General features: G+C 42.7%; 2 protein-coding genes across 2 annotated transcripts; one reads left to right on the top strand and one right to left on the bottom strand.

Moving 5' to 3' along the window:
- Nucleotides 1-202: 202 nt before the first annotated feature.
- Nucleotides 203-14,607, bottom strand: LOC143767787 (fish-egg lectin-like). Its single transcript, XM_077256307.1, has 7 exons — nt 14,437-14,607; nt 13,838-13,893; nt 12,069-12,205; nt 10,160-10,342; nt 4,057-4,239; nt 1,877-2,210; nt 203-1,015 (listed from the first exon to the last, which is right to left on the bottom strand). The coding sequence occupies exons 1-7, from the start codon at nt 14,605-14,607 to the stop codon at nt 868-870; spliced, it is 1,212 nt and encodes a 403-aa protein (XP_077112422.1). The 3' UTR covers nt 203-867.
- A 1,739-nt stretch (nt 14,608-16,346) lies between these two features.
- Nucleotides 16,347-19,455, top strand: LOC143768650 (fish-egg lectin-like). The gene is made up of 4 exons (XM_077257295.1): nt 16,347-16,411; nt 17,515-17,739; nt 18,211-18,544; nt 19,058-19,455. Exons 1-4 carry the CDS (start codon nt 16,354-16,356, stop codon nt 19,203-19,205), a joined length of 765 nt encoding a protein of 254 aa, XP_077113410.1. The 5' UTR covers nt 16,347-16,353; the 3' UTR covers nt 19,206-19,455.
- The last annotated feature ends 7,984 nt before the right edge of the window (nt 19,456-27,439 follow it).

Here is a 27,439-nt window from a genome sequence, read left to right as displayed (position 1 = left end):
CAACGCTAGCGTCGGGCTCAATATAAAGCGTCCTGTAATATTTCTGCTAGTAAATATCCATAATACACATATGGCTTTATGTATGGGAAATCTCCATAAGTGTTTACATGGAGTAAATCTTAAAGGTGTTGTTCACCTCTGAGGATTTTTTTTTCCTTAAATGCATGTGTTTTTGGCTCGAAATAATTTTTTTCATGAACAGTGTTGCAGCGTTTGCCTTCTATGATCTCTGTACTGCACTGTCTATTGCTGACTGCAGAACGAGATAACTGAGAAACAGTCAGTGAGCTCAGGTCTATAATAGCAGTTTATAACAGTCTTTTTTTGGACGTTATCAGCTGATTTCTGACGTTAAACGTTAAATGCGTAGCAAACAAAGAGTCTTTTAAAGTAAACAGGTGACTTTTTTATTTTTATAAAATCGAATTGGAAAAATTATTTTTAACCCCAAAACATACATTTAAGTAAAAAAAAAAAAATTAAAAATGTTTCCCAAAGGTGGAGATCAGATATTTACTCTGAGCAAAGTGTTAAAAAAAAAAAAATTCAGTCGACTCTGTTTGCTTACCTAAAAGGGATTTATTTATATAAGTGCTTTTTTTTCTAGAAGCAGATATGTTGTGTCTAGCTCATCCCGGTTGACGTGAATGGAGCTGTGCTGCAATACCAGACACGGCCCACGGGTGAGAGTGTCGCTGTTTGATGAAAAAAGCAGCAGGTTTTAATATCTCTTCAAATCATGTTATAGTTGACGATCAAACAAAAGGAGTAAAAAGTTACTAAAAAAAGCAAAAACTTTATTGTTCACCACTTCCTTCTGTGACTCTCATGGAATCATTGCATGTTCCGTAAAAAAAATAAATTGGACTAATTTTCTTCAGTGCATTTATAAATATCTCCGTTTTGAGACAAGGCCCAAAGAAATCCGGCATCATAGGTGACATGTTTGACTTTGGCACACTCGTCCACGCAGTACCACACTGTGCCATAGGGGGCCTTATCAAAGACGCCGATCCTGGAAGAAAGAACAAATAAATTGTTAGGATTTGTGGTGATATGGAACAAAGGGTTCAAATGTTATTGCTAAAATGTTCCATTTATTATTTCACTTGCTTATATAGCGCCATGATATTCCACAGCGCTGTACAGGCGTCATCATCAATGTCCACATCAGGGCTCATTATCTACATTTCCTACCAGTCTTTCGAGTGTTGGAAGGAATTAGAGAACTCATAGGAAACCCACCAAACTCGGAGGTAACCCACCAAATTCGGAGGAAACCCACCAAACTCAGGGGAAACCCACCAAACTCGGAGGAAACCCACAAAACCCAGAGGAAACTCGCCAAACTCTCGGAGGAAACCCACCAAACTCAGAGGAAACCCACCAAACTCAGAGGAAACTCACCAAACTTGGAGGAAACCCACCAAGCTCGGAGGAAACCCACAAAACTCAGAGGAAACTCGCCAAACTCTCGGAGGAAACCCACCAAACTCGGAGGAAGTCACCAAACTCAGAGGAAACTCAACAAACTCAGAGGAAACCCACCAAACTCGGAGGATACCCACCAAACTCTGGGAGACCATACAAACGCCTTCTAGATTTTCTCCTTGGTGGGTTCTGAACTCAGGACCCAAACACTACAAAGCAACAGTGCTAACCACTGAGCAAACGATGGGACAGCGGGGGTCATAGACCTGATTATGGAGTGGGAGAAGGAGATCTCTGCAAAAAGTGTGGTTGACTCAACACATTGTACAAGAAAGCTTTGTGTGATACTTTCCTACCAAACAGCTTCCCAGATCTCCGCTTCCACGACTCTGACGTGGAGTGGTAGGATGTTACCCCATTATCTAGCATGTGATCCCTTCCTTACCTCTTGTATATAACTCCAGCTGAGTTGACACCAAAGACGGAGCCATCAGGTCCAACCTCAAGCATGCTCAGACTGCCCTGCAGAGGCTGCCATTTAACACCCTGGCATGAATCGGGGGTCACAAATTCACGGTAAAAGACATTTTCGTTGCTGTTGACACCCCAACAGCCATATGGTCCACAGCTGTAATATTTCAGAGAGCCTTCAAGAGGATAGAATGTCATGATCGAAGACCTTGAGACAGTGCAATTCTGCATCAGGCAAAAGATATTGTTCTGGGCATTCACTCCACCAAGGTACTGATTGCCACCGGCATCCACCTGCCTCAAGGAACCTGTAGATAAATGGGGAGGGGTATTAGAAGAGCTATAATATATTGGGTAATGCATAATACAAAAAAGTCCCTCAAGACAGAAAAACAGAGTTTCGAACATCCTCAGCATTTTTGTAACCCCCCAAAAGTCTCTGTTGACTTGTTCTTGGACGCCAGTTGAAATCAAGTTGCAGCTGATTGGGGAAAAAGCCACTTCATGCAAAAAAAAATGGGAACGCAAACAATTTGATTTCAGCAGTTTGCTCGATTTTGGTCAGTAAATTTGATTTCCATCAATATATGATGTTCCTTACCCCAATGCATAATAAACCGATCTCGCCACCAATGACCCCTCCTGTCCTTTTCACAGCTCTGTCTGGAATCGTCCTTCAGTGCCTGAAGTTCTCTACTTGACTTTCACTCTGTGTCGGTGTTTCCGGTGTTGATTTGACTTCCAACATCACAACATTCATTACTTGTGGACGTGGTTTAGTCAGGTGAAGAACACACCAAGACATCAGAGGAGGACTACTCAGCACTGGAAGGCCCTGCACAGAGCTAAGGCGTCACCTCAAGGTGAAGTGAAAAACAACAGCTGGAGCTTGATGGAGGACCAGTTTAAGGACTGTGGCAAAGGAACAGGTGACTGTCAAATTGAATATCAATTTCTTTTTTGAAGCCCATTTTTCGATCCTCTAATTTCAGTAAAATCACAAAATATTTGAAAAAATTCAATTGCCCTCCATCTGGCAAAATATTTGAAAAAAATACCCGGTACCGGGCCTCTGAGTCTCTGCTCTGGGGGTTGTCACGGTGGCTAGGCCCGGTCCGTGACCCTGCTGAGGGGCGCTCCAAATAATAGGTGTGGATGGTGGTGGTGGTGCGGTGCAGTAAGTAACGAGGACACCAGGTTGCAATCTCTTTACCTCTTTACTGAAGGCTTCTGGGTCCTCAGTCCGGAATATGGTTAGCCGGGCTGCGCAAGTCCGGCCGGTCCGATGGCACCTCCAGAGTTCCCTTCTCAGGTGGAAATCTGTGCCTTCCTTCTAGCGCTTATGTGTTGTGGTCCTCCCCTGCTGTGCTTACGGGATAGTCCCCACAACTGTTGTGTCTGTTTCTCGTGTTCCCTCACAACTCGATTCTGATGTTCTTCTTCTTCTTCTCGTCCCCCAGATCTTATGGTAGGACGCACCCGTATGACGGGAAGGCTCGGAGCTCTTCCGGGACCCTAGAGTCGCCCCTCTCCACAAGTTGCCCCCTATGTCTGCGTAGGTGATGTAGGTGAGACAGCCAGCCTATAGCTCTCTGCCCTGCCGTTGGTTTGAAGTAATGCTTAGAGCCCTGTACTTTCTCGGCGTTCCGGCCACCGGTTAGTTACGCCTCAGTAGGATGTTGCCTCGGTCTAACAGCACGACTCCTACTGGTATTCTCCTAGTTGCATTGATCTCGTTTCTCACTCAGCACAATAAATCTCGCTTCTTGTCCTTTCTTAGGACACCGCCGCTATGAAGTGCAGGCGCGGTCCCGTAGCTTTCTCTCTGATTGCCAGGCCTCTGTCAGGATCCCACCCCTGACAGGGACCCTACTGAATCTTCCCCTACAACACCCTCTGCCACAAGGTGTTGCCTGGTTCCAACCCAGTCAGCTTCTCTCTAACTTCCTTCCTAACCCCCAGTTTTACCAGACTGTGAGGAGTGGCCTAATGAATAGAACCCTTAGCTCCCCCTGGAGGCCAGACTGTGAAATGTATTGGTGTATGTGATACCTGGTCAGATGAACTCCTTCAGTGCCATCAGACGTACCATAGCCCCCCTTAGCGGCGGAGCCACAGTACTGCAACGACCAGGACTCTGGGGCGCTGCAGTACTATCGTTATTGACCCCCCAGACTCCAGCTGGTCCGACAGACACATGAATGAGCTGCCCGGGAACTTGCTGCCAAATGCCATTGACATAGTTGAAGATCTGTCCGGCATCATTAACTCCCCACACTTGTCCGGCACCGGCATCGATCTGTTTTAGGTTTCCTGGTATCAGGACACATTGGTAATCTAGAAAACAAAAATATTTTGAAAAAAATCATAAATATTATACAAATTACGCACTCCTGTTCCGTATAGATAGAAGTTGGGCCCTAATAAATAATTTCTTCTGGTGGGCTCAAGTATGACCCAGTCTAGATAAGAGATATGTGGAGTTGTATGTTGGGACTGTCACACTATAGTCCTTGGAGTACGCTAGTGTCTGGAAAGGACAAGAAAGGTCCTTATGGTACTCTAAAGGCCCCTATATCCATTAAGATTGGCCAACAGTGTGATGTGTCTGGTGGTCATTTGATTATATTGAGGGAGAGAAGGATTTGACACATCGGATTTCCAATGGATCAATCCTCTCCAAGAGATAAGGGGAACTCGGGAGAGAGAGTTGTTGGACAAACAATGGTCCAACAATTCTTTTGGCCGGCAGCCATCTCTTCTCTTTCATGCACAGGAGTGTTCCTACATTCTCTATGTTCTGAGTCTCCTACGGCAGCAACTTATCCCACCAAGAACTAAGGGATTGACAGTCCAAAATTGGACATGTTGGATCATTATCTCTGCCGACCTTTCGGGGGAACGTGGGTTGGACCCCAAAGGTATTAGACTTCCAGCCAAGCCACTAATATCGGCAGGTTCACCCGACCTTAGTCGAATGTGTATGGAGGGACTTAAGAGAGGTTTTAAAATTATTATGAGATGATCCCAACTATTACAGGGGTAGATAGGAGAAAAGATACAATCCAAAAACACAAGGGTATAACAAATGCAACCTCAAGCTTGGTTAATAATGGAAAAAAGAATAAGATTGAGCAATGGAAGAGGAAGGTCTTACCAAGGGCAAAAGTAGTGGCTCCTGCGCACAACAGGATCAGGCTGAGGATGAAGCTCATGGTGACCGGAGATGGAGTCAGGGAATGTCCTGGGCTGTAAACTCAATCCTATTTGTACAAGACCCCCCGGCTCCTCCTTAACTACAACCACCTCACTAAGGGTACCGTCTCACAGTGGCACTTTTGTCACTACGACGGTACGATCCGTGACGTTCCAGTGATATCCATACGATATCGCTGTGTCTGATACGCAGCAGCGATCAGGGACCCTGCTGAGAATCGTACGTCGTAGCAGATCGTTTGGAACTTTCTTTCGTCCCTTGATCACCCGCTGACATCGTTGGATCGGTGTGTGTGACAGCGATCCAGCGATGTGTTCGCTTGTAACCAGGGTAAACATCGAGTAACTAAGCGCAGGGCCGCGCTTAGTAACCCGATGTTTACCCTGGTTACCCAAAAAAACAAACAGTACATACTCACCATCTGATGTCCGTCAGGTCCCTTGCCGTCTGCTTCCTGCTCTGACTGAGATCCGGCCGTACAGTGAGAGCAGAGCGCAGCGGTGACGTCACCGCTGTGCTGTACTTTCACTTTGCGGCGCTCAGTCAGTGTGGGAAGCAGACGGCAAGGGACCTGACGGACATCAGATGGTGAGTATGTACTGTTTGTTTTTTTGGGTAACCAGGGTAAACATCGGGTTACTAAGCGCGGCCCTGCGCTTAGTAACCCGATGTTTACCCTGGTTACCAGTGAAGACATCGCTGGATCGGTGTCACACACACCGATTCAGCGATGTCAGCGGGACCTCAACGATCAAAAAACGGCCCAGGCCATTCCGACACGACCAGCGATCTCGCAGCAGGGGCCTGATCGCTGGTACGTGTCACACATAGCGAGATCGCTACTGAGGTCGCTGTTGCGTCACAAAACTTGTGACTCAGCAGCGATCTCGCTAGCGATCTCGCTATGTGTGACGGGGCCTTTAGAGTATTTTTCTTTTACTTTATTTTAACTTAATTTCAGCAACTTATTTGTTTACATTAGTGTTTTATTATGTGAATATATTAATTTACCTTTAATCTAGTATTAGTTTAACCTGTTGTATTTACTGTATTTATTTTTGTCTTGGTTTTATTCTTATTATACGTTTTTATATAAAGTTTATTGAATGCATTATATAAAAATAAATCCATTAAAAAAATGCTACAAAAAAAAATCTGCAATACAAGTGATGGAAAAGGTAGATTTTTTGCTCTTTGTTTGTAGAGAATCAAAATATTATTATTATTATTTACTATTATAGCGCCATATATTCCATGGAGCTTTACATGTGAAAAGGGGTGTACATAATAAAAAGCAGGTACAATAATCTTAAACAATACAAGTCACGACTGGTACAGGAGTTGAGAGGGCTCACAATCTACAATGCCCGCTTAATTCATTTTTGTTACATTAGTGCTATAAATTTAATTACGAAGGTGAATTTCCTTGCCTTTACTAATTTACTATTTTTATTTTGTGTATTGGGTTTTTGGTTGTTGTTTTTTTTTTCTTAAATGACATGTATAAAGTTTATTAAATATGTTATAAAACTTGCTAAAGAAAAATGGAATCCAAGACATGGAAAAGCTTTTAAGTAGATTTTAACCCTTTAACCCCCGGAGCTTTTTTCGGTTTTGCGTTTTCGTTTTTCACTCCCCTCCTTCCCAGAGACATAACTTTTTTATTTTTCTGTCAATATGGCCATGTGAGGGATTATGTTTTGAGGGACGAGTTGCACTTTTGAATGACACCATTGGTTTTACCATGTCGTGTACTAGAAAACGGGGAAAAAAATTCCAAGTGTGGTGAAATTGCAAAAAAAGTGCAATCCCACACTTGTTTTTTGTTTGGCTTTTTTGCTAGGTTCACTAAATGCTAAAACTGACCTGCCATTATGATTCTCCAGGTCAGTACGAGTTCATAGACACCAAACATGTCTAGGTTATTTTTTACTTAAGTGGTGAAAAAAAATCCAAACTTTGTTTAAAAAAATTGCGCCATTTTCCGATACCCGTAGCATCTCCATTTTTCATGACCTGGGGTCGGGTGAGGGCTTATGTTTTGCGTGCCGAGCTGACGTTTTTAATGATACCATTTTGGTGCAGATACATTCTTTTGGTAGCCCATTATTACATTTTAATGCAATGTTGCGGCGACCCAAAAAATGTAATTTTGGTGTTTTGACTTTTTTGTCGCTACGCCATTTAGCAATCAGGTTAATCCTTTTTTTATTGAGATCGGGCGATTCTGAACGCGGCAATACCAAATATACGTGGGTTTGATTTTATTTTTATTGTATTATTTTGAATGGGCGAAAGGGGGGTGATTTGAACAATTATATTGTTTTACATTTTTTTATATTTTTAAAAACTTTTTTTTTTTACTTTTGCCATGCTTCAATAGCCTCCATGGGTGACTAGAAACTGCCATAGCCTTATCGGCTCTGCTACATAGAGGCGATGATCAGATCACCTCTATGTAGCAGAATTAATGCATTGCTATAAGCGTGACCACAGGGTGGCGCTCACAGCAAGCCGGCACTGACAACCATAGTGGTTATTCCACCAAATATTGATTTCTGAACTCTTCCTGAGTTAAAACATTAGGATTGTTGTTTCTAAATGATTATAAACTTGTTTTCTTTGCATTATTTGAGGTCTGAAAGCACTTTTGTTGTTTTTTTTAATTTTGACCATTTTTCTTTGTCAGAAAAAAACTACAAAAATTATTGCTTGGAATTTCGGAGACATATTGTCAGTAGTTTATAGAATAAAATAACAATTTACATTTTACTCCAAAATATACCTATAAAGAGAAAAATCAAACTAACTGAACATTTTGCAGTCGTCTCTTAATATATATATATATATATATATATATATATATATATATATATATATACGGTATATACAAATAAACCAGCATCCAGATATATCAGAAAACCCCTCTTATTTGGCTTCAGTTTAAAAAAAATCAAACGCTGGCTTTAGTCAACCTCTGCAGGTTCAGCGTTGAGTTTCGGCATCTGCTATTGTCTGCAGCGCTGATACCACATCAACAGCGCTGCAGGCAATCGGTGAACTCTCCACAAAAAATAAACTGCAACTGAAGACAGGAGATTTCTGTAACCAGAAAACTTTTAATAATTATCTCCTTTAGTTTTCCCAACTCTTTAGAATCTTCTCAGCTATATCAGAGTCTTTGACCGCCGCTTACTCCAACTTCTGAAAGTTTACTTTGGGGTAAAGTTTACCCGTCTTTTCCTATCGGTTTGACACAGAGGAACCATTTAGTGGAAGTTTAAGGAACACACTGTATTTGTAAGAAGATGGAGAAGATTTAGGATCTAGGAGCATATGGATATTATATTTGTTTTTTCCTCTTTTTCTCCCTTCCCTGACCCTAAGTGCATAACTATTGCCAATCAATAGCAGCCCCTGTCCTACAAAGAGGGCCATCTAGGCAAAAGGTTGGAACACTTGTTATTCTAGATCATTATAGCCACAGACTCTTTTTTGCTATCTTAATTGGTACATATCATTATGGTGGGGGAACAGGTTTCTTATTGTGCGAGAAGAAGGGTGCCTGGGGCAGGGCTCTTATAAGGGAGCAGTCCCATGGGTATCATTGCAGCCGGTCATATACAAAAACATTAATTATGCAGATATAGGGTTAATCCACAGGTAAATAGCATTAAAATGCCACCTGGCCTCCAAAAGCGCGACTGCTGGTAGGCAATGAACTTATATCCACCCAGGAGACGCTTGCTTTCAATCACTGGTTGGTGCACGGATGTAATCACTCTCCGGCACTTCGATTGACAGTTCGGTCTGCACATACACGGGCAGCATGGTGGCTCAGTGGTTAGCATTGCAGCGCTGGAGTCCTGGGTTCAAATCCCACCAAGGACAACATCTGCAAGGAGTTTGTATGTCCTCCCCGTGTTTGCGTGGGTTTCCTCCCGGGTCTCAGGTTTCCTCCCACATTCCAAAGACATACTGATAGGGAATTTAGATTGTGAGCCCCATTGGGGACAGCGATAATGTGTGCAAACTGTAAAGCGCTGCGAAATATGTTAGCGCTATATAAAAATAAAGATTATTATTATCATATTATCAAAGTGATTACAGTCACACTCAGAGTATAGCGAGCGATGACAGCAGCGGCTAAGTGTGCCACAACAATGATCGAGCATGAGCGACTCCTGGGAGGATATAAGCTCATCTCCTCTTGGCACCTGTGCTTCAGCAGGAAGCACTTTAATGCTATTTACCTCTGGATTTACCCCATACCTGCAGGTAAATAGCATTTTTGCACATGACAGGTTCCATATGGTCCTTATTTGTGTTCTTTTGGATAAACCGTAGGTCTGCCAGATCCTGTACATGGATCTGTCTTCTCGACTCTTTTACCCAAATCTGGTCTCAATTTCTTTACTCGGATCTGTTCTCTCGATTCCTTTACCTGGATTTGGTCTCTCAATTATTTTACCCGGATCTGGCCTCTCGACCCTTTTACTCTGATCTGGTCTCTTGACTCCTTTACCTGAATCTGGCCTCTCAATTTCTTTACTCAGATTCTGGTCTCTTGACTCCTTTACCCGAATCTGTTCTCTCGATTCCTTTTACCCGGATTTGGTCTCTCGATTCTTTTACGTGGATCTAGTCTCTAGACTCCTTTACCTGGATCTGATCTCTCGACTCCTTTACCTGTATCTGGTCTCTCGACTCCTTTACTCTGATCTGGTCTCTCGGCTCCTTTACTCTGATCTGGTCTCTTAACTGCTTTACTCAGATCTGACCTATCGACTCATTTTCCTGGATCTGGCCTCTTGACTCATTTTCCCGGATCTGGTCTGTCAGATCCTGTACTCAGATCTGGCCACTCAACTCCTTTACTTGCATCTGGTCTCTCAACTCCTTTGCTCAGATCTTGTCTCTCGATTTCTTTACTCGGATCTGGTCTCTCGACTCGTTTACCCGGATCTGGCCTCCTGACTACTTTACTCAGATCTGGTCTCTACACTCCTTTATTCAGATCTGATTTTTCAGCTCCTTTACCCAGATCTGGCCTCCTGACTACTTTACTCAGATCTGGTCTCTTAGCTCCTTTATTTGGATCTGGTCTCTTGGCTCCTTTATTCGGATCTGGTCTCTCGGCTCCTTTACCCAGATCTGGCCTCCTGACTACTTTACTCAGATCTGGTCTCTCTATTCCTTTACTCAGATTTAGTCGCTTGGCTTCTTTATTCGGATTTGATCTCTCAACTAATCTTACTCAGATCTGGCCTCTAGACTTCTTTACTCGGATCTGATGTCTGATCAATGTGTTTCCGTTTTTATGATCCAAAAATGGAAATAACAATTGGACTTGCGATCAGAACCTTATCTCTTTTGCATTTATCTGCTGGTTTTTGACCTTCATTTTACCTGTGCCCTCATCACATTCCCTTTTTTCATGTTTTTCAAGGTATTTTACCACACAGACATCATTAGATACGTGACAGCAGACACAGAGAAATTACATGAATGGGACAGAAATGTGGATATCTCCAAAGTGTCTCTTGTGATGAGACCCTTATCAGACCACCTTTGTCTTCTACTACCCAACATCATTATCTTTTCGATCTCCATGTTCAGCTTTCCTTTGTTGTCTGCATGACCCGAGTCTCCACATATCAGTTCATACATGGACCGCATTGTACTAGTTCCAGTTGGTGGCCATGTACATTGCAAAAAATCATAGGTTGACGTCAGGAAGTTTTAGAAAGTAAAACATTTGGGTTTTGAATTGATTCATCATTGCCATTGCTGCTGATTTTCATCTAGTTTTGTATATTTTGCACCTTTTTTTGCTCACAATTCATTATTTTTATTGAACTTTTTTTTAAAATATATTTTACATGTGCCCACCTGATTCTTAATTTTTTCACTTTGTAGCCAGAGTTTAGCAATTCCAGATATTTTTCAGTTGATTCATCAGTTGTGACTTTTTAAAAAGTGGCAAAATTTGATTCACCTCCCCTCCAGTTCCCCACGCCTAAAGAGACTTTCCTCGCTTAATTAAAAAAGTTGCAAAATTTTTTAAATAAATTGCTCGAAAAGTTGCAAAAAATTATACATGACAGCAAAAAAAGCCCATTTTTGACTTTGCGCCAAAATTGTAAAAGATGAATCCAGGAACATTGGTCTTTGAATAAAACAGAACACAACTTGGGCTCCGGTGATCTGGAGAATGTGCTTGTGTTAGATCAAGTTGTCCTATCAAAGCCGCCCATTAACTCATGTCGGCCAAACTTCCCGATAAGGACGAGCTCAGCTGTCAGTCATATCCAAATAATACTCTTTATAATTCCACCATATGGCGAGATCCGTTCCGATGGGATTTGTTGTCTTCCTTGGCACCTCCTCTATCCCTACAGTCACCTTTCCCCTGCCAATCTGCCTTCCGCACAGTTGAGGTACAGACCTGCGGAGGCACGTTTCACTTTGCCTAGCTAAGGAAGAGCAACGTGCTGTAACGTCGAAGCGTCGGCTTTTCCGGGCCATCGGCGCTTGCTCTGTCCTCTCCTGGGCACATGCACATTACAGGGTAGGGCAACGTGCACCTGCGCAGGTCTGTGCTTTACTACGCCGAAGGGAGATTGGTGGCATTGTGTGCATGGTATCATCTACATCAGTCAAGGCAGGAGGAAGCTGTATGCACCGGTAAAGTAGAAGCCGAGCAAGACCAGCAATGCCCATCGGACCGTGCCTTATGGTGAAATTCTAAAATGTATTTTTCGGGGATATGCAGAGGGAGTTGGGGGCTTTTATACAGGTTGAAGCACCTTGGCAAAAGAGGCATTAAACGTGGTGGCTTTAGTATAGACTGGGAAAAGCTGATGACAGGTTCACTTTACATTTCTCGGTCATTAATGACCAACGAGCATTCATTAAACATGGTTAGTTTGGATATAAATATTCGTACCGGTAAGGTCTAATTCAGAGGAGCATTTTGTACCAGGGATGTAACTGTACATATTAAGGATATTCCATGGGTCAACAAAAACTGAACTTGTGGACCCAATTGGGTTGATGGCCCTGAAGGTTTGGTTCTGTAGACCCCTGTTTAAGGAGGGATCGGGATGTCACATCCAGAATATGTAAATCCAGCAATCCCAATGAAGGATTAAAATTTCACATTTATTCCAAAAACTTTAAAAACATAATAGAAAAATGAAGGAGGGGGTGAATAAAATCACATGGATGACGCGCTTCAAACCAAAATGGTTCTTAATCACAGCTTATCCAGCGTGGTTCGAAATGCGTCATCCATGTGTGACATCTGACATCACTAATGGATTGTGTGCCTTCAAGGATGGACCTTCACATCAAGGTGGGATAGAAGAGCAATATCCAGAGGCAAAGCTGCCTAAGATGACAGATTAGGAGGAATACTGTAAGGTCAACAATAAGGCTACGTTCACATTTGCGTTGTGTGCCGCAGCGTCGGCGCCGCAACGCACAACGCAAACAAAAACGCAGCAAAACGCATCCACAACGCTGCGTTTTGCGCCGCATGCGTCCTTTTTTTGATTGATTTTGGACGCAGCAAAAATGCAACTTGCTGCGTCCTCTGCGCCCGGACGCAAAAAACGCAAGTGCGACGCATGTCCATGCGCCCCCATGTTAAATATAGGGGCGCATGATGCATGCGGCGACGCTGCGGCGCCCGACGCTGCGGCGCAGACCGCAAATGTGAACGTAGACTAAGAAGGTTTTAAATATTTGCCCCTGAGATAATGACTTCTAAAGTCATCTTATCAGGTAAGGAACAAAAGGCAAGAGAGATGGATGACATCCCTCTACAAACACTTCGGTGACTCCTACATTGATCCCTTAAGGTCCAAGAGATAAAATGCATCATTACATCTTATCAATAAAGCAAAAAAAACAGAATCTGGTGAAAAATTTGGATTTATCCAGTTTTATCAATCAGTATATCACGTATGTGAAAAAAAAGTTTGTTTGTGGGGTCAACATTGATGGATAATAGAGAAAGTTTTCTTTTGTCTGATGTTGTCACAAAAAGCTTTGTTTGCCTTAAAAAAAATGAGTTTTATTGCTTAATGTACTTAAAAAAAGTAAAACAAAAATTTAAATTGCTTCAAGATGCGGCAGAAAAAAAGCACAAAAAGAAACTTCCGAAAAAAAAATATGCAAAATTGCTGTTTTCTGAAGCATTTGCTTATTTTGGGTTTTTTAAGGTTTTAAATGTTGACGTGAATTTTGTTGTACAGATGTTTGTGTCTAGTTTAAAAATTTTAAAAAGGGTCCTAAATTTTTGCGCAAACCTCTGCCATGGAGTGATTTTAGTTATGTTGGTAATTTTTGCACAAATTTCGTGGCATTTTAGCTTTACAGACAACTTTTTATTCTTTAAAAAAGTGCAAAAAAGTAAAAACAATTCTATATACTGTATATATATATATATATATGTATATATATATATATATTCTACAATAATAATTAACCACATGAACTATTTTTAAGAATTTGGTCCAAAAATGTCATTGAATACTACAAGATAAAAAAAAGAAAAGTGATTAATAAAAAAGAGCAAATGATGAATTAGGCCCATTAAAGATCGAAGACATTTTACATTTTTTTTTTTTAGGGGACTTTAGACAAACATCAATTCTACAATGTTAGGGGTTTTTTTGCATTTTGTTTTTACTGCGATTATTTTGTCAATACCAAACTTTTTTCGATTTCGGGTGAGCAAGTTCTGATGGTCGTAACTCTTCTATTTTCTGTTAATTGGTTTTAGAGTTTTAGAGTTTGAGTCAACGGTCACTGATATCTATTCCATACATTTTTTCGTTATTGATTTTGATATTTTTTATTATGAAAAGGCTTTTTCATATTTTAAAATATTTAATTTAACTTTTTCATATACAGTATTTTTTTCCTTGTTCCGCTAAGGACTTGACCATGTAATCACACATGATAACATAATGCTGAAAGGCATCCCATTAGAGCCAAATCTATATACAAGGATTGCAGACCTAAGGCCCGCGTCAGGCACGACCGTTCATTGGCACAGAACTTCTGCATGGTCACTTTTATTTCATAATTGTAATTAGAGATGATCAAATGTGCCAAAATTTAAATTCATAGAATTCTCTCATTATTCAACTAGGAAATTTAATTTGTATCAAATTTATTCGATACAACTGAAATTGCCCTAATAGCAAAAAAAATTGTTTATTATGTTCTGAAGTCTTCCGACCACGAAGATTAATAAATGGATGGACCAGGAAAGGGCTTAAAAGACAATAAACTATCATAATCACCATTCCCTCATTTGTCTCTTCCGCCGTTTCTCCTATGGCTTTCTTAGACCCACTCCACACTCTGGTCCCCACTTCACAAATGCCTCCAGTGATGGCTTTCTTAGATCCACTCTGCACTTTGATCTGCTCATCAATGCCACCAGCTATGGCTTTCTTAGATCCACTATGCATTCTGGTTTCATGTTCTCCTCCACAATGGTTTTCTTAGACCCAGTTGGTCACTCTTGCACTTTGGTCCTCTCTTCATTAATGCCTCCAGTGATGGCTTTCTTAGAACCAGTCCATATTTTGGTATCCTCTTCACCAATATCTCCATTGATTGCTTTTTTAAACCCATTTCCCACTCTGGTCTCCTATTCACCAATGCCTCCAGTGATGGCTTTCTTAGACCCACTCCGCACTCTAGTCTCCTCCTCAACAATGCCTCCAGCTATGGATTTCTTAGACCCACTCTTCACTCTGGTCTCCTCTTCACCAATGCTTCCAGCGATGGCTTTCTTAGTCCCATTCTGCACTGTGGTCCCCTCTTCACCAATGCCTCCAGTGATGGCTTTCTTAGAACCAGTCCATACTTTGGTAGCCTCTTCATCAATATTTCCAGTGATTGCTTTCTTAAACCCATTCCCCACTCTGGTCTCCTCTTCACCAATGCCTCCAGCGATGGCTTCGCACTCTGGTCCCCTTTTCACCAATGCCTCCAGCGATGGCTTTCTTAGACCCAGTGTGTCAATCCGCACTCTCGTCTCCTTTTTACCAATGCTTCCAGTGATGGCTTACTTAGATTCACTGTACACGCTGGTCTCCTCTTGACCAATGCCTCCAGCACCGGTTAGGTTTCTATGAATGTTCTGATATCATAATATGTGCCTCACAATTTGATTACATGGAGCAACGTGGAGTGAAGAGGAGACCAGAGCCGAAATGGAGGAAGTGGGTATGTTAGCAAACCAGTAAGCTCCAGAGAGGAACTGAGGAGGGAGGTAAGTATGATATATATTTTTTCCCTACAAGTCCAATTTAGAACTAGCAGAATGGTTCTGGCTGTGGACATCTTTTTACTTGATTCAGAAGACTTGAAATATCCAATCATTTGGATTTGGTAGAATCTGTAAATTTTGGGAAATTGTGAACTAATTTAGAAATTATTCGGTTAGTTTTTTAAAAAATTTTTTTGGGAACATTGTATACACAGGACACCGGATATATCATCAATAAGATCTAATCGTTATTTGTGAAACATCCCATAGAAAAATAGAGTATAGTGGCCACTGATTGCTCCAAAGTCACCTCCAAATTGGGGTCCATTTTTGTGCCAGGAGCTAGACTTACCAGGGGATGTTAGATACTCTAATTAGGCTAGTCTGACCTTGATGTGTTTTTCATTGGTTCAGGAATTTATTTTACAAACAAATGCAATCCATTTTAGGAAGGTTTCCTTCTACAGATTTTAATTTCAGTTTTTACACTGCACCAAAAAGTTCAACCTCTAAGGGAAAACTTTGTTGCAGTTTTTTAAACTTTTTTTGCATTTCCATAAAACATTCAATAAATGACATAATTTGTAAAATAAATGAAAAAAATCATAGAGTACAAAATAAAATACTAATTTTATGAAGTTCTAAAAAAAAAAGTCAAAGCCCCTTACACAAATAAACACACATAAAACTAATTTAAAAAAATGTCAATGTGTATGGGTCTTTATTCTGGTGTTCTATGGATAGAGAAATACGTTTTTCCATTCTTCATGATGTTTACCAAGAAATCAACACAGACTCAGTTAAGGAGCAGATCATTATCTCCTTCCCTGAAATTCTGACCATTAGTAAGGTGTTTGCAGTGTAAGGAGGAGTCGGGGTCCTGTATAAATAGGATGGAGTTTGTAGCTTATGACATTCCCTGACTCCATCTCCAGTCACCATGAGCTTCATCCTCGGACTGATCCTGTTCTGCTCAGGAGCCTCTTATATTGCTGCCGGTAAGACCTTCTTCTCCTTTGACCATTTCTCTACCTCCATGTCTGACTCCCATTGATGTAGAAGAGTACTGACCATTTATATGACATGTGCACTAATGATCCTTTTTTTATTTAAAAAAAATATGATTAGTTATTTAATAGTTTATGTAATTTAGACCGGTAGTCCATAATAGAGAAAGGACTTTTTTTTGTGGAGGATAGGAGCCATATACAAGTTCATATATATGCAGTTGGGCTAACCAAGAGCTAAATAATATTCAACACCATACAGGTGGGATCCTTTGGCTGTGGCTTTCCCCAGCTAGTTTGTAGGCAACTGTAGATGGATCCTTCGGATCTTGGTAGCCTGTAATATCCAGAAAGTTCCTATATATAAGTTTGGATAAGATCCTTGCTGATTTATATGGTTTGCAGACCCCCAAAAAAGGTCCTATAGATGTCAAAAGTTTGCATCTGACACTTTTAGGGTTTTTATCCATTGTACCGTCCATGAATCACTGACCATGCTCAGATCTGAAGACCCTGCCCGACGCTCTGAGCTAAATGCTTAGAAGGCATATTTGAGTCAGTTATCTCAACTCGGGAAGCCTGGTGGTTGGCCCAGTGGTCAACCCAGTGGTTGGCCCAGTGGTCATTTTGGTGGGCAGTCTAGTGGTCAGTTGAGGTCTTCCAATCTGAGCAGTCAATGCTCTGATGTGGGAAACAACCTAACTTTTTGTGGTTGCTGCAAGCTGATGAGATCCATCTATTAATGTATTTTTCTTGAATTTCATGGGGGGGGGGTTTGCTAGTCTTAGCTAAATGATATTGTCTTCTTTTATTGCATCCAACATAATTAAAGGTCAATTACCAGATCGCAAAAAGTGTTATTGTACCTCACTGTCATTATTTTGTCCCTGAGGGTTGATCTTGTGGACTGTGGCTGGAGCCCATTGGGGGAAAGGAGGTTGTGAGCAAACAGTCAAGAAATTAGGAGATGTGTCTTACCTTGGACATCCTAGTCTGTGTTCCAAAAACTTGTCTAAATGATAACTCGTGTTCACACTACAGGAGAGTAAACATACAAACTAATTGAACTTTTTGTGATCTTTTTTTCTCTCCAGATTTTCAATGTACTCAAATACCTGGAAAACTAAAACAGATTGATGCTGGTGCTGGACAAGTGTATGGTGTGAATGATGACGGAAACATCTTCTTGGTGACCAGTAGCTTACAACAAGTTCCTGGGCAGCTCATTCATGTGTCGGTAGGACCGGCTGGAGTCTGGGGAGTGAATAATGCCAGTGTTGTCTTCAAACTTCAAAACAATCAATGGCAGTCTGTAACAGGTGAGATGTGTCCACATTACATTGTCAAGATGTCTATGTGTCTAGTGGCAATGCTTACTAGATAGGTGTCTGCCGAATGCTTAGTTGGCCAACAGTCATCTTGACTGACCGTCCATGTATTTTCAATGATGTAATCTGTACTAAAACCCAGTGTCAAAGAGAAAAGAAGCCGAAGGTTGGGTATGTAATGTTGGACAAGGTTTTACACAGCGAGAGAAACTTTTTGAATCCACTTTTCACCATGGCCAAGAGATTGGGATTCTGAATGGAGGACCCCTCTAAACCACAACATTTCTTAATAAAGTATGTGACAATGGGTTTTCTCAACAGGACAAGAGCTTTAGGTCATTGGGTCTTATTTGTGTGTAGTAACATAGGATGACAACGCTTGAGGAATAATTTACGTGTGAAACCATAGTTGTCTTGCATCCTGTATGTAACAAGTGTTCTTTCCGTTCTTGATATCTACAGGACTCTTGAAGCAGGTGGACGCCGGTGGTAATCAGTTCCTGGTTGGAGTAAACGCTGACAACAGCGTTTATTGCTTGAAACAGAGTTGTGTAACTTCAAAGGCTTCATTGGTGTCATTTAGCCCTGTGGATGGAAAACTGAAATATTACAGCTGCGGTTCTGCCGGTTGCTGGGGTGTTAACGGCGACAACAATATCTTTTTCCGTCAAAATGTGAGCCCTGATGCGTGTGTAGGAAGTCAATGGCTGCAGGTTGATGGCAGACTCCTCATGTTGGAAGTCAGCACCGATGGATTTGTCTATGGGGTCAACGAGGCTGGAAATGCTTTCAGAAGGTGAGTGCTTGACTCTATTACTGTACTAAGCCAATACCATTTGCACCCCTCTCCCCCATTTGTATTCTTCTTTCTCTGAGGAGTACAGATATCCATTAAAATTGATACTTACTGATATCACCGAGAACCATATCATGTTTCCATGTGGAGCATTCTAGTCACTTGGCACTACCCTATTTTTTGTAGTAAACTTTCACAACTTTTTGAACATAACAGAGGTCGAAACAGTATAAGAGAACACCAAGAGCTTACAATGGTCTTCCCACTCTTACCACTTGTGCCCCATTTATAGAGGACATAAGACTTCTGTTCAGACCTCCACTGATAATAGGAAAGATGGAGAGGACCATAAAGTTGTCCATTAGTCTCACAAATATGTTTTATCCTAGGGGAGCTCTGTAGAATTCATACATGTTATTGACGTGAAACCCGTTAGAATTTCTCTTCCGTGTACATATTGAACTGTGTTGCTCTGCTCCATATCTGTATCACCACTGATTCTCTTTTTTTTAGGGATGGTATCTCTGCCAATAACCCAACTGGCACAGTGTGGACTCTTCTAGATTTTTGCGCAACCTTCAAGCATATCACTTACGATTCCGGATTCCTTTGGCTTCTGTCTCGGGCTGGAGACATTTATAGGTGCAATAATCAAAACTAAAACCATCACGATGAAACTAAAAGTGAAAAACATCCATCCACTGATCTGATGATCTTGCGCATCATGTGCCCGCTCACTAGTCAACGCAGGGCTGCAGCGGCATTAGAATTTGGGGATATGCAATATTTTTGGGGAGGCATTTTTTTTTTAACAAATAGAAATCATTGTTCAAATATCTTTTCCATAAAAAGAGAGAATATTTTCTGTGTTTTTTTATGTTTGGATAACAAATAAAGATATTTTCAAATTACTGATTGCTTTTTTATTCACCACTTTTCTCATAGATATAGAAAAACACTAAGGGGTTATATGGGACTATTACATTTCATGACTATGGACCAGCAGAACTAAACAGGCAGGTAACTGCCAAATTCTGCCAGCGCAGAGTGGTCACAGACTGCTCCTGCTGACGATTCAGCAGCTTCCACAGTGGCTTCTCATCTGTTCTACTCTGCTGACAGGGTGTAACTGTTGACATCATTCCTATTGACTGCCGGCTCCCCGCTTCCTAGCTGGGGGGAGCCAGCTGTCGCTTAGCATGACGTCGGCAGTCACGCCCCATCAACAGAGGAGCCTGGAAGAACAAGAGCTGATATGTTGTCATGGAGCAGCCAGGATCCAAGAGGCCTGGATCGCCCCACCTGGGCAGTGGGGAACTCGGTGCCGGGTCTGGTCTTAAAGGGGATGTCACGGTGGCTGCGACCCGGTCCGTGGCCCTGGATGTGCAATTAAAGGGAAAAGGTCTTTAAGGGGAATTTGTAATGTCTATGTTCGTGACACCACCTGTGGTGTTTGGTCAGTAGGGACCGATGCTGCTTAAAGGGGTCTTCTGGGGTGATTTGTTGCAGCAAGATGGTAACGTTTCCCACAGGTGAAGCGGGGTCCCCAGGGCTTCCCAGGTATATGGCAAGATGGTGTAAGCCAATAAATGCACAAAGAACGACAACACAGTTTTGCAAGTCTTTACCAGGTTTACTGATGGTAGTAGTAGTCCTCAGTCCAGGGTACCAAGTACAGGGTAGCTGTCGTCCGGCTGGCTTGGAGGCAATAAGAGATCCCTTTACCAGGTGAAGTCTGTAAGCCTTTCCTTCTAGCGCCGTTTAATTAGGTCCCTGCTGCTTAAAGCTCAGTGCAAGTCCCCTTCCTCCTGTCCTAAGACAGATGTCTGTACGATAGGGAGTTTGAGCCTTCTTATAGGATATCTTAAATGACCCGGCTCTCATGGTCACTGCTTCACCTCAGACTTGTTACGGGCAATTGACATATAGTGCTTTGCCCTCCGGTTCTGACACGCTTCCAGGAGAACAACACGACCTCGGGCTCCCGGTACCCGGCTTCTGCGCTCTGACTCTGAGGGTGTCTTTCCACTGTTCCCCTCCTGAGCCCTTTCCTCCTCTATACTACTTTCCTCTAAGCTCCTCTACAATTCAACTCTCCATTGGCTTCTCTTTCCAGGGGTAGCAGCTCCCTCGTGGTTGCTCGGCCCCCACGTTTGCTCCAGACGTCCTTCTACTCTCCTCTCTCAGACTGACTGACTCCTCCTCCAAACCAGGATGCATAAAGCTAAGGTACGCTCCCCTGAATCCGGGTTCTGAGCTCCCCCTCCTGGCCTAGATTCAGATGTGTTGAATGTAAGTGCCTTACCTTACGGTTCTATATATTGTCTTTTATTTTAATAAATTACTGAAGATTTGTAATACCTCTGCCTGGTGCCTGTTTCCTGGGAGCGCTGAACAGACTGGATGAACCCTTTTTTTTTTTCTGAATTTTACTCCACGGTCTCCTGGCTGAGAGATCCGTTGTATCCAGACTATAGCTGCATATCAGGGAGACAAGGCATCTCATTCAGACCACAAAGGTCGATACGCTATGATACAAGCCACACCAAAGGTGAGCATTTTAGTCTTTGAAAATTGAGTTGAACTAAATAATCTGCACTTATATCTGCGCCCTGTTTCTCGTCTTTTTCCCCTCTCCTAAACCCTGTAGCCACGGGGTTTTATATCTCTGATTACCTGATAGAAAGAATCCCCTCTTGCCTCCTAGTGTTACATCACCCTCCCCCGAAGGGAAGGCAACATCACTGCAGCAACCGGTTACCTGGGGGTGCTGTTGTGAACTATATTTCTTGGCTCCCTCTTGTGGTCACTAGCGGTATGGCACTTGGATTGTTTTCCCCCAGGTTGGTACTCACCTGGTTCGTTTGGCCTTGGGTGTTCCTATTTAGACTTCCTGGAAACTCAGTCTAGTGCCTGGAATCGATGTAATCAGTCTATGTCTGTTTTCTCCTGACTCCTGGTCTCCTGATTTTTGCAAGATAAGCTAAGTTCCGCTTTCTTATTTTTGTTTATTTGCTTGCTCTTATTTTGTTTCAGCATTGTTCAAAATGTGATTCCTGATTTTGCTGGAAGCTCAAGGGGGCTGATATTCTCCCCCCACACCGTTAGTCGGTGCGGGGGTTCTTGGATATTCAGCGTGGATATTTTTGTAGGGTTTTTGCTGACCGCATAAGTCCACTTCCTATTTTCTGCTATTATTTAGTGGGCCTCTCTTTGCTGAATCTAGTTCATTCTTACATTTGTCTTTTCTTCTTACCTCACCGTTATTATTTGTTGGGGGCTTGTATAATAACTTTGGGGTCTTTTCTCTTGAGGCAAGTGAGGTCTTATTTTCTCTGAAAGGGTTAGTTAGTTCTCCGGCTGGTGCGAGACGTCTAGAACCAACGTAGGTACGTTCCCCGGCTGCTTCTAGTTGTTGTGCTAGGATCAGGTATGTGGTCAGCCAAGTTACCACCTCCCTATGAGCTGGTTTTTGTGTTTGCGGACTTAGCTGGAACTCCTGAGATCCTTTACCACTAGGATCATAACAGTATTCCAGGCCTAAAAGTGAATTGCAGAAGCGAGATTAAAAGAAAAGAAGTTCTGAGTTTTTTTTTTTTTCTTCCTCCCCTTTTTCTCTGAGTGGCTTGAAGCTCTGCTGCAGACATGAATGTTCAGACTCTGATTACTAGTGTGGATCAGCTTGCTGCACGAGTGCAGGGCATTCAGGATTTTGTTACTAGTAGTCCTATGTCAGAGCCTAAGATACCTATTCCTGAGCTGTTCTCTGGAGATCGATTTAAATTTGGAAATTTTAGGAATAATTGTAAATTGTTTCTATCTTTGAGACCTCGTTCGTCTGGAGACTCAGCTCAGCAAGTTAAAATTGTTATCTCCTTCTTGCGTGGCGACCCTCAGGATTGGGCTTTCTCATTGGCGCCAAGAGATCCGGCATTGGCAAATATTGATGCGTTTTTTCTGGCGCTCGGATTGCTTTATGAGGAGCCCAATCTTGAAATTCAGGCAGAAAAAGCGTTGCTGGCTATCTCTCAGGGCCAGGATGAAGCTGAAGTGTTTTCCCAAAATTTTGGAAATGGTCCGTGCTTACTCACTGGAATGAGTGTGCTCTGGCCGCAAATTTCAGAAATGGCCTTTCTGAAGCCATTAAGAATGTGATGGTGGGTTTTCCCATTCCTACAAGTCTGAATGATTCTATGGCTCTGGCCATCCAGATTGATCGGCGTTTGCGGGAGCGCAAATCTGCTAATCCTCTGGCGGTGTTGTCTGAACGGACACCTGACTCAATCAAATTTGATAGAATTCAGACTAGAACCGAACGGCAAAATCATAGACGTCAGAATGGGTTGTGTTTTTACTGTGGTGATTCTACACATGTTATCTCAGCATGCTCTAAACGCCTAACAAAGGTTGTTAGTCCTGTCGCTATTGGTAATTTGCAGCCTAAGTTTATTTTGTCTGTGACTTTAATTTGCTCATTGTCTTCCTACCCTGTTATGGCATTTGTGGATTCAGGTGCTGCCCTGAGTCTTATGGACTTGTCGTTTGCCAGGCGCTGTGGTTTTGTCCTGGAGCCTTTAGAAAATCCTATTCCTCTTAGAGGAATTGATGCTACGCCATTGGCGGAGAATAAACCGCAGTATTGGACACAAGTGACCATGTGCATGTCTCCTGAACATCGGGAGGTGATTCGTCTTCTTGTTCTGCATAAAATGCATGATTTGGTTGTTTTAGGTCTGCCATGGTTACAGACCCATAATCCAGTTTTGGATTGGAAGGCTATGTCTGTGTCAAGTTGGGGTTGTCAGGGAATTCATTGCGATTCCCCGTCGGTGTCTATTGCTTCTTCTACTTCTTCTGAAGTCCCTGAGTATTTGTTGGACTATCAGGATGTATTCAGTGAGTCCAGGTCCAGTGCCCTTCCTCCTCATAGGGACTGTGACTGCGCTATAGATTTGATTCCTGGTAGTAAATTTCCTAAGGGACGATTATTTAATCTATCTGTACCTGAGCATGCCGCGATGCGTTCTTATATAAAGGAATCTTTGGAGAAGGGACATATTCGTCCATCCTCTTCCCCTCTTGGTGCGGGATTCTTTTTTGTGGCCAAGAAAGACGCGTCTTTGAGACCTTGTATAGACTATCGGCTTCTGAATAAAATCACGGTCAAATTTCAGTATCCTTTGCCACTATTGTCGGACTTGTTTGCTCGGATTAAGGGTGCCAAGTGGTTCACCAAGATAGATCTTCGTGGTGCGTACAACCTTGTGCGCATTAAGCAGGGAGATGAATGGAAAACTGCGTTTAATACGCCCGAAGGTCATTTTGAGTACTTGGTGATGCCTTTTGGGCTCTCTAATGCTCCTTCAGTGTTTCAGTCCTTTATGCATGACATCTTCCGGAAGTATCTAGATAAATTTATGATTGTTTATCTGGATGACATTCTGTTTTTTTCTGATGATTGGGATTCTCATGTGGAGCAGGTCAGGATGGTGTTTCAGGTTTTGCGTGATAATGCTTTGTTTGTGAAGAGCTCAAAGTGTCTCTTTGGAGTGCAGAAGGTTTCCTTTTTGGGTTTTATTTTTTCCCCTTCTACTGTGGAGATGGACCCAGTCAAGGTCCGAGCTATTCATGATTGGACTCAACCCACGTCTGTTAAGAGTCTTCAGAAGTTCTTGGGTTTTGCTAATTTCTACCGTCGTTTTATTGCTAATTTTTCTAGCGTTGTTAAACCTTTGACTGATATGACCAAAAAAGGTTCTGATGTTGCTAATTTGGCTCCTGCAGCCGTGGAGGCTTTCCGGGAGCTGAAGCGCCGGTTTACTTCGGCGCCTGTTTTGTGCCAGCCTGATGTCTCACTTCCCTTTCAGGTTGAAGTGGACGCTTCTGAGATCGGTGCAGGGGCTGTTTTGTCGCAGAAAGGCTCTGGTTGTTCTGTGATGAGACCATGTGCTTTTTTTTCTAGGAAATTTTCGCCTGCTGAGCGGAACTATGATGTTGGTAATCGGGAGTTGTTGGCTATGAAGTGGGCATTTGAGGAGTGGCGTCATTGGCTCGAGGGAGCTAAGCATCGTGTGGTGGTCTTGACTGATCACAAAAATTTGATGTATCTCGAGTCTGCTAAGCGCCTGAATCCTAGACAGGCTCGTTGGTCGTTGTTTTTCTCCCGTTTTGACTTTGTGGTCTCATACCTGCCTGGTTCGAAGAATGTGAAGGCTGATGCCCTTTCTAGGAGTTTTGTGCCTGACTCTCCTGGAGTCTCAGAGCCAGCTGGTATTCTTAAAGAGGGAGTAATCTTGTCGGCCATTTCTCCTGATTTGCGACGTGTGTTGCAGAGATTTCAGGCTGGTAGACCTGACCCTTGCCCACCTGATAGACTGTTTGTTCCTGATAAATGGACCAGCAGAGTTATTTCCGAGGTTCATTCCTCAGTGTTGGCAGGGCATCCTGGGATTTTTGGTACCAGAGATTTGGTGGCTAGGTCCTTTTGGTGGCCTTCCTTGTCGCGGGATGTGCGTTCTTTTGTGCAGTCCTGTGGGATTTATGCTCGGGCTAAGCCTTGCTGTTCTCGTGCCAGCGGGTTGCTTTTGCCCTTGCCCGTCCCGAAGAGGCCTTGGACACACATTTCCATGGATTTCATTTCAGATCTTCCGGTGTATCAGGGAATGTCTGTCATCTGGGTGGTGTGTGATCGTTTTTCCAAGATGGTCCATTTGGTACCCTTGCTTAAGTTGCCTTCCTCTTCCGATCTGGTTCCTTTGTTCTTTCAGAATGTGGTTCGTTTGCACGGCATTCCTGAGAATATCGTGTCTGACAGAGGATCCCAGTTTGTGTCCAGATTCTGGCGATCTGTTTGTGCTAAGATGGGCATTGATTTGTCTTTTTCATCTGCCTTTCATCCTCAGACTAATGGCCAAACAGAGCGAACTAATCAGACGCTGGAGGCTTATTTGAGATGTTTGGTTTCTGCGGATTAGGATGATTGGGTGACCTTCTTGCCATTGGCTGAGTTTGCCCTCAATAATCGGGCTAGTTCCACTACTTTGGTTTCGCCATTTTTCTGCAACTCTGGTTTCCATCCTCGTTTTTCCTCGGGTCATGTTGAACCTTCTGACTGTCCTGGGGTGGATTCCGTGGTGGATAGGTTGCAGCGGATTTGGAATCATGTGGTGGACAACTTGAAGTTGTCACAGGAGAAGGCTCAGCGTTTTGCCAACCGCCGCCGCGGTGTGGGTCCCCGACTTCGTGTTGGGGATTTAGTTTGGTTGTCTTCTCGGTATGTCCCTCTGAAGGTTTCCTCTCCTAAGTTTAAGCCTCGCTTTATTGGTCCTTATAAAATTTTGGAAGTTCTTAACCCGGTGTCTTTTCGTTTGGATCTTCCGGTGTCGTTTGCCATTCACAATGTGTTCCATAGGTCTTTGTTACGGCGGTACGTTGTGCCTATGGTTCCTGCTGTTGAGCCTCCTGCTCCGGTGTTGGTTGAGGGCGAGTTGGAGTACGTGGTGGAGAAGATCTTGGATTCTCGTCTCTCTAGACGGAGGCTTCAGTATCTGGTCAAATGGAAGGGCTATGGTCAGGAGGATATTTCCTGGGTGGTCGCCTCTGATGTTCATGCGGCCGATTTGGTTCGTGCATTTCACGCTGCTCATCCTGATCGCCCTGGTGGTCTTGGTGAGGGTTCGGTGACCCCTCCTTAAAGGGGGGGTACTGTTGTGAACTATATTTCTTGGCTACCTCTTGTGGTCACTAGCGGTATGGCACTTGGATTGTTTTCCCCCAGGTTGGTACTCACCTGGTTCGTTTGGCCTTGGGTGTTCCTATTTAGACTTCCTGGAAACTCAGTCTAGTGCCTGGAATCGATGTAATCAGTCTATGTCTGTTTTCTCCTGACTCCTGGTCTCCTGATTTTTGCAAGATAAGCTAAGTTCCGCTTTCTTATTTTTGTTTATTTGCTTGCTCTTATTTTGTTCCAGCATTGTACAAAATGTGATTCCTGATTTTGCTGGAAGCTCAAGGGGGCTGATATTCTCCCCCCACACCGTTAGTCGGTGAGGGGGTTCTTGGATATTCAGCGTGGATATTTTTGTAGGGTTTTTGCTGACCGCATAAGTCCACTTCCTATTTTCTGCTATTATTTAGTGGGCCTCTCTTTGCTGAATCTAGTTCATTCTTACGTTTGTCTTTTCTTCTTACCTCACCGTTATTATTTGTTGGGGGCTTGTATAATAACTTTGGGGTCTTTTCTCTTGAGGCAAGTGAGGTCTTTTTTTCTCTGAAAGGGTTAGTTAGTTCTCCGGCTGGTGCGAGACGTCTAGAACCAACGTAGGTACGTTCCCCGGCTGCTTCTAGTTGTTGTGCTAGGATCAGGTATGTGGTCAGCCAAGTTACCACCTCCCTATGAGCTGGTTTTTGTGTTTGTGGACTTAGCTGGAACTCCTGAGATCCTCTACCACTAGGATCATAACAGGGTGCTGCACTTCCCATCCCCCCCCCCCGTTAACTCCAGTACTCCCAGACTGGGAAAGGAAAACATAAACAAACAGGTGTTAAAAGACATGCAGAACATTTTTGAATGCTTAATACCAGGCATAAAACAAAAAAATTCGGGAGGAATTAATTTCTTTAACGTTACCAAACATATTTACACTAATGTAAACAACTCCTACGCTATGCACAGTAACTACCCTTATGGGTATTATATCTTTAAGTCTTCAAAGTGCATTTTTGTTTTCATTAACTATCTCTTTAATACAGTGCAATTACCCGATAAGGGTATACTATCTTCACAATTAAAGTGCATAACTACTCTCATAACTATCAACCACCTTTTCAGGTATGCTACATCACAAATTTATATATTTTATTCAAAAGTGCAATACTTTAACTGGTCAAACAGTG

Source organism: Ranitomeya variabilis, chromosome 4, assembly GCF_051348905.1.
Source record: "Ranitomeya variabilis isolate aRanVar5 chromosome 4, aRanVar5.hap1, whole genome shotgun sequence".
Taxonomy (NCBI): domain Eukaryota; kingdom Metazoa; phylum Chordata; class Amphibia; order Anura; family Dendrobatidae; genus Ranitomeya; species Ranitomeya variabilis.
The sequence above is the reverse complement of the archived record's forward strand: the minus strand, read 5'-3'. Positions and strand labels throughout refer to the sequence as shown.

Bases quoted from the DNA above. Each gene is read 5' to 3' on its own strand.
- LOC143767787 (XM_077256307.1), bottom strand. From the start codon at position 14,607: ATGCATAGTGGATCTAAGAAAGCCATAGCTGGTGGCATTGATGAGCAG. The intron at 13,894-14,436 runs GTGATTATGATA...ACCAATTAACAG, and splicing joins AAGAGACAAATGAGGGAATG to AAAATAGAAGAGTTACGACC. The intron at 4,240-10,159 runs GTAAAGGAGCTG...TTTGTTTTCTAG, and splicing joins AGTCAGGAGGCCAGATCTGG to ATTACCAATGTGTCCTGATA.
- LOC143768650 (XM_077257295.1), top strand. From the start codon at position 16,354: ATGAGCTTCATCCTCGGACTGATCCTGTTCTGCTCAGGAGCCTCTTAT. The intron at 16,412-17,514 runs GTAAGACCTTCT...TTTTCTCTCCAG, and splicing joins AGCCTCTTATATTGCTGCCG to ATTTTCAATGTACTCAAATA. The intron at 17,740-18,210 runs GTGAGATGTGTC...TGATATCTACAG, and splicing joins TCAATGGCAGTCTGTAACAG to GACTCTTGAAGCAGGTGGAC.